The sequence below is a fragment of the Triticum dicoccoides genome, chromosome 5A, assembly GCF_002162155.2.
Source record: "Triticum dicoccoides isolate Atlit2015 ecotype Zavitan chromosome 5A, WEW_v2.0, whole genome shotgun sequence".
NCBI lineage: Eukaryota > Viridiplantae > Streptophyta > Magnoliopsida > Poales > Poaceae > Triticum > Triticum dicoccoides.
This window is the reverse complement of record NC_041388.1, coordinates 374,518,309-374,524,457: the sequence shown is the minus strand read 5'-3', so window position 1 is coordinate 374,524,457 and position 6,149 is coordinate 374,518,309. Positions and strand designations below refer to the sequence as shown.

Here is a 6,149-nt window from a genome sequence, read left to right as displayed (position 1 = left end):
CCAACTTCATATTCAGAAGAAAAGAAAAATTGTATTGTGACTGAAAATATACTGGACTTTTCTCTACTCGCCCATTTGCAACAGTACGTGTGAAATCTGAATCCATGGCAAAAAGAAACACCAAACTATTCAAAGTTCTTTTTTTGGACGAACTATTCAAAGTTGCAGCAACTAGAGTCTCCCTCCGAATCAACGGTCCCCTATCTTCTCCCGTTTAACCCACACGGCGACAGTCGACGGTCGCCAGGCGCGGCCGCCGGGCGCTCCCTCCCGCCAGTCCACTTCATTTTTACCCATTTGGAAGCATCTGAGATTCCGGGGCCGAACGCGGTCCGGTCCACGTTCCACAGCCCCACCCCACCCCACACCGACCGGCCAGCCGCGCGTACGCAGGTTGCCGCCGCACCGAGCACCGCAGCGCTCGCCCCAGGCCAAACCCGTGGCACCCGCAGCTCGTTTCTGGGCCTCGGAGACGAGCGGCGATATCGACTTGGTATAAAGATAAAGCGTCCGCGAGAGGCAGCAGCAAACCCGAGCACCGCACCGCACCGCGAAGCCCAGCGAAACCGCGAGCGCGTGCATGCGCGCCGCCGAGGAATAGAAGGAGATAGAGGTGGTCACCGCGGCGGGCGCGCGGGCGTACGACAAGCCGAGCCAGCCCACGGGGCGCGACGGGAAGAGATAGCAAGCGAGCTGAGCGCGTATCATAATACAAGCGGCCGCACCGCAACTACCATTGCAGCCCCCACCGAGAGCAGAGCCCCGGGTTATTTTTATTCTGCTTCTTCTTCCTCTTGCACGTCGCGGGGAGCGGCCATGTGGACGCCGTCGCGCGGGAGCAACGCGCGGCGGACGGGCCACCGGCGCATCGCGGAGTGCCTGGCGGACGACCAGACCACCAACACCGACACCTCCGACAACGAGTCCTTCACCACCGCCTATGGGGACGAGTTCTTCGCCGCGGCCGCCGGGGGGAGCGGCGGCGGGGGCATGCTCCCGACATTCCTCGCCGACCAGGAGGACCTGGTGGAGGTCATGCTGGAGCTGGACGAGGAGTCCATGGTGGTGCGCAGCGTCACGCCCACCAGGGCCGCGCTCTACAGCGCCGCCGCGATGCCGCACACGCCGGAGGCGCCGGGAGGAGGCGGCGGCCCCCTCAGCCGCTGCTCGTCCACGTCCTCGCGGATACGGAAGAAGTTCGCGTGGCTGCGGTCGCCGTCCCCCGCGCCGTCGCCCTCCCCGCGCGTGCCCACGCCCGCCGAGCTGCAGCGGGAGGCGGCCATGGCGGCCCGCGAGCGGCGCCGCATCCAGGCGCGGGTCAACCGGTCGCGCGCCGGCGCCAAGCGCGCGCTCAAGGGCCTCCGCTTCATCAGCCGCACCACCGGCTCCCTGGAGGCCGCGGAGCTGTGGCGCCGCGTGGAGGAGCGCTTCAATGCCCTCGCCCACGACGGCCTCCTCTCCCGCGACAACTTCGGCGAGTGCATCGGTACACCATCCCGCTCCCCCACTCTGTTTCTCTCTCGGCAACAACCGCACTCTGCACTCCTCCCATCCCATTGCGCAACCATTAACGGCGATGATGTTCTTGGCCGTGCCTGTCGATCGATGATCAGGAATGGTGGACTCGAAGGAGTTCGCGGAGGGCATCTTCGACGCGCTGGCGCGGCGGCGGCGGCAGAGCCTGGAGCGGATCACCAAGGAGGAGCTCTACGACTTCTGGCTCCAGATCTCCGACCAGAGCTTCGACGCGCGGCTCCAGATCTTCTTCGACATGTAAGCACCACCACCGGAACCGAATTCCCCACCCATACTACATTTTCCTTCACCGGATCCCAAGCAACCGCTTTTAGCCGGCCATTCCCGGCTTCCGATGCAAGCTCCCGCGTCCCGGATTCTCGATGCTCATTCTTCCTCTTGTTTTGCCCCAAATTCAACTCAGGGTGGACACCAACGTGGACGGGAGGATCACGAGGGAGGAAGTACAGGAGGTGATCTTCGTTTCTCCATTGCCATAGCGTTTAAGAAGCTCCTTCTCCAATTACAGTCACGCTTGCTGTTACTGTTACTAGTTAGTTAGTTAATTACCGCTGCGGTAACTGTCACGGCTTTGCTGTTACTTTCACGTGCGCCGCCGCTGCTGCTGCTTCTGCTTCACTCGTCGAGTCCAAAGTAGTAAAAAATTCTCGCTGAAGAAACTTTGATCTTTGTTTTGTCCGAGCAGCTGATCGTGCTGAGCGCGTCGGCGAACAAGCTGGCGAAGCTCAAGGAGCAGGCGGAGGAGTACGCGGCGCTCATCATGGAGGAGCTCGACCCGGAGAACCTCGGCTACATTGAGGTGCGTACAATACGTGTACTCGTGTGGACTTAATTGTACACAGTACGTACGCAGCTACGTGGACGACTGGATGACACGTGTGATGGCTTTTTGTCCAGCTGTGGCAGCTGGAGACGCTGCTGCTCCAGCGCGACACGTACATGAACTACAGCCGGCCGCTGAGCACGGCGAGCGGCGCGCAGTGGAGCCAGAACCTCGGCGTGGGCGCCGGCGGGGCCGTGCCGCCCGCCGCCAAGGGGGAGGAGGACGGCAGCGGCCCGCAGACGTGGGGGGAAGGGATGAGGGAGCGGCGGCGCGGGTGGGGCCGCGGCGTGGCCAGGGCGGCGTCGCACGTGCGGGTGGCGGCGGAGGAGAACTGGCGGCGCGCGTGGGTGCTGGCGCTGTGGGTCGCGGCCATGGCGGCGCTGTTCGTGTGGAAGTTCGTGCAGTACCGGCGCACGGATGCGTTCCAGGTGATGGGCTACTGCCTGCCGACGGCCAAGGGCGCCGCCGAGACGCTCAAGCTCAACATGGCGCTCGTCCTCCTCCCCGTCTGCCGCAACACGCTCACCTGGCTCCGCTCCTCCTGGGCCCGCTTCTTCGTCCCCTTCGACGACAACATCACCTTCCACAAGGTAGTACCTTCCCTTCTTTCCAGTCGTTATTAGTAACTGAGGTAGACTGGCGGTGGCTACCGTCACCGGGACTCTGACGAGCCGGGCGGGTGGTTCGGCCGTCGCCGTCGGCGACGCGGCGCGGTGGTGCGTCGTGTAGCCCGGGGGAGCGTGGCGCGCAATGATTGGCGCGTAACGTGGAACGCCGGCGCCCCTGGATCATGCGTGCCGCCCATGTGGTCGCTCGAGTCCTCTTATCACTCCACCCAGTGCTGCCATGGCATGGAGCTAGTGATCCTACTGGAGTGTAGCTGACCGAATGTGGCGAGCAACGTGCACCAGACGCGGGTCAGGTTCAGGTGGTAACAAGGAATGCTTGTCCGTTTCAGATGATCGCGACGGCGATCGTGGTGGGGATCACGCTGCACGCGGGGAACCATCTGGCGTGCGACTTCCCGCGGGTGATCGCGTCGGGGCCGGAGGAGTACCGGCTGGTGGCGGGCGCGTTCGGGGCGTCCAAGCCGACGTACGGGCGGCTCATCTCCGGGGTGGAGGGCGTGACGGGCATCGCCATGGTGGTGCTCATGACCGTCTCCTTCACCCTGGCCACCCACCCGTTCCGCAAGGGCGAGAAGGAGGCCTCCGCGTCGCGGCTGCCGGCGCCCCTCCACCGCCTCGCCGGCTTCAACGCCTTCTGGTACTCCCACCACCTCCTCGGCTTCGTCTACCTCCTCCTCCTCGCCCACGGCTACTTCCTCTTCCTCGTCCGCCGCTGGTACGAGAAAACGGTACGCGCCCACCCGCCCACGTTTTTTGTTTTTCATTCGTTCGAGCACACGTATCTCTCGCGAGGCCGACGGTGCTCTGGTCCGCGCTCGGTCGCTTTATTCGCGGACGCCGTTGTGGAGCGGTTTGGTTCTGTTCTCTTCGGCCTAGTATAGTGGTGGTGCTTTACGTTGCCATCTTCGCTTTACATTTCTGATGATGAGGAGGAAACGTGTTGCCGTCTTCTAGAAAACGGATCGATCCATCATGTCACGCTCTCTCCCCGCGCCCATCAGGCCCGGAACGGCCCTTGCCGACTTGCCGTTACCCGTGACAGGAACCGGGCGCCAAGAAAAGAAATAAGAATGTTTTTTTTTCGGGTAAGAAATAAGAATGTTGAGAGGAGGATCGTGCCTCTTCCTCGAAAAAGTCCGGCCATGTGATGTGACCCCGACAGTAAATAGAAGGCGAAGCCGAGATATTATTATATAAGAAATTTTAAGGAGAATACTATACACTCGTTAGTCTGAGAACATGGTAGTAGTAGCTGCCTGCATGTGCTAGACGATTTAAGTATTGATGTCGGTGGCGACGGGGTCAAACCGGAGGTGAGCCGTGCAATGCATGACAGCCCAGCTATCCCGTGCTCCGCCCTGTACTCCTACGGGGTATGGGGTCGGCATGGTGGTCAGTCTGTCCGGTTAGGATCATAAATGTGGGCCGCGTTCGACGACTTGGCGCGAGGTAGGCAGAGGTATCACCCGCACTAGGCGTGTGGTAGCTGCTGACGCGCGACGCCACGGCCCACTGATGTGTGTCGGTAGGAGTCTGAGGCTCTCGATCCACGACGAACGGATCCCACTGTGCTGCTGACTGCCGAGCCATTCCGGTCTGCGCCCGTCTCCTTGTTCCACTCACCACTAGGTCGTGTTGCCAGCTCCGCAATGTTGACGTCGCCGGAGCACCGTCTGGACGCTTGCCATCTCATCGTGGAGACTGAACTCTTGCCATTTGCGCGCATGTGTGCCACCATGATAAACATGGTTAGGAAACGCAGATAAGATAAGAGTCTCGGTGATCATGGTCCTATGTTTGCTTGCTGGTGGATCTAGCCACGATGACTTTACAGCAGGCAGGGCGTTTCGTTTTGTATTGGGTGCTGAAATGGGTGACCATCGCTAACGCTAATCATCAAGATAGATAGAGTAGGAGTGTAGATTAGATTAGATCTGTCTATTAATGCCATGAATAGCCGTAAGCTGCTTTACAGAAGGCAGCACTGTTGTCAGTACTGGAGTGGAGTGGTAGCACTCTCCACGAAATAAATCTCCCATCCATAATCCGTTCATTCATCACCGAATAACATGGGCTGATCCATCACCAATAAATGGACAACCAGGCGTCATCCTAAAGCCCAACGACTTTACTGCCCCACCCTGCACGAGCGAGCGAGCGAGAGGCGGTCACAAACTCCTCACAACCATCTTAGTAATTACCACCGCCCCACATAATGATCCAGCACCCCAAATCTGCAAGGAGTGATCCATCGATGACCAACTCTGCCTAAGGCCTCTTTTGGTTCATAGGATAGGATTATCGTAGGAATAGGAATTTTGTAGGAAATGAGATGACATGTATGTCAAATCCTATGAGTAGGAATAGGAAAGGAGATGTCATTTGGTTGACATCAAAGGAATTTTTCCATTGAGTCTAGGTTCTTTTTTATTTTCCTATGAAATGTGGAGGATAGGAACCAATCCTGTGTAGGAATAGGAATCTATTCCTATGAACCAAAGGGCTCTAAAGGAAAAATTCCTATCCTATGAAATTCCTGCAAACCAAAGGATTAGCCTTTAAGCTTACGATGATGAACTCTGCCTTGGTCTTGGCTCCAAGCACTGACAAGGAGTAGTATGGCACTGCTGCTTTTCCTTATTTTCTTCCTTTCCGGGTTCCTCCATATATATCTGGAGTGCCACATTGTCAAAGGAGCCACTGGCTTTGACCCCAGGTCACATGGCGTTCGAAGATAGTATATTCCGGCCCACCTACTGCCCCCGGCAGTGAGCCCGCGACGACGCGACGAACGGCACCGACCGGCAGCTTTCCTCCCCCCCACATTTGCCACGAACTCCTCACTCCCGTCCATGGACATGTGGACGCTGCCGCCTCGGACCTTTCCCCCGTTACGCACGCCACTAATTTTGGCTTGCTCGGTGCCCATTACCATCTCACCCAACTCTGAATTATGGTAGCCAGGATAAGATTAAGTGCTTTTTTCCCTGGTGGCTTCGCTTTGTAAATGGGTGTGCTTGTACTACGTGACCAGTGACCCCCACTCGAGAACAATGTTAAGGTGACAATGGCCTCATTGTACGTACTCACATGCTGTGCGGTTGCGGCAGCGTCTCAAAATTAAAATTATTGCCGTGCCTCCGGGGCCAAGGGTAGGGGCT

General features: G+C 58.7%; 1 protein-coding gene across 1 annotated transcript in view; it reads left to right on the top strand.

The window, feature by feature from the left end:
• The first annotated feature begins 537 nt into the window (after positions 1–537).
• LOC119301604 (respiratory burst oxidase homolog protein E-like) overlaps positions 538–6,149 on the top strand; it is a 9,890-nt gene continuing 4,278 nt past the window's right edge. Inside the window, exons 1-6 of the mRNA XM_037578599.1 lie at positions 538–1,486; positions 1,614–1,773; positions 1,940–1,988; positions 2,222–2,335; positions 2,434–2,949; positions 3,318–3,716. Coding sequence (XP_037434496.1) covers positions 817–1,486; positions 1,614–1,773; positions 1,940–1,988; positions 2,222–2,335; positions 2,434–2,949; positions 3,318–3,716 — 1,908 coding nt within the window. The 5' untranslated portion in view covers positions 538–816. The remainder of the gene's footprint in view (positions 1,487–1,613; positions 1,774–1,939; positions 1,989–2,221; positions 2,336–2,433; positions 2,950–3,317; positions 3,717–6,149) is intronic.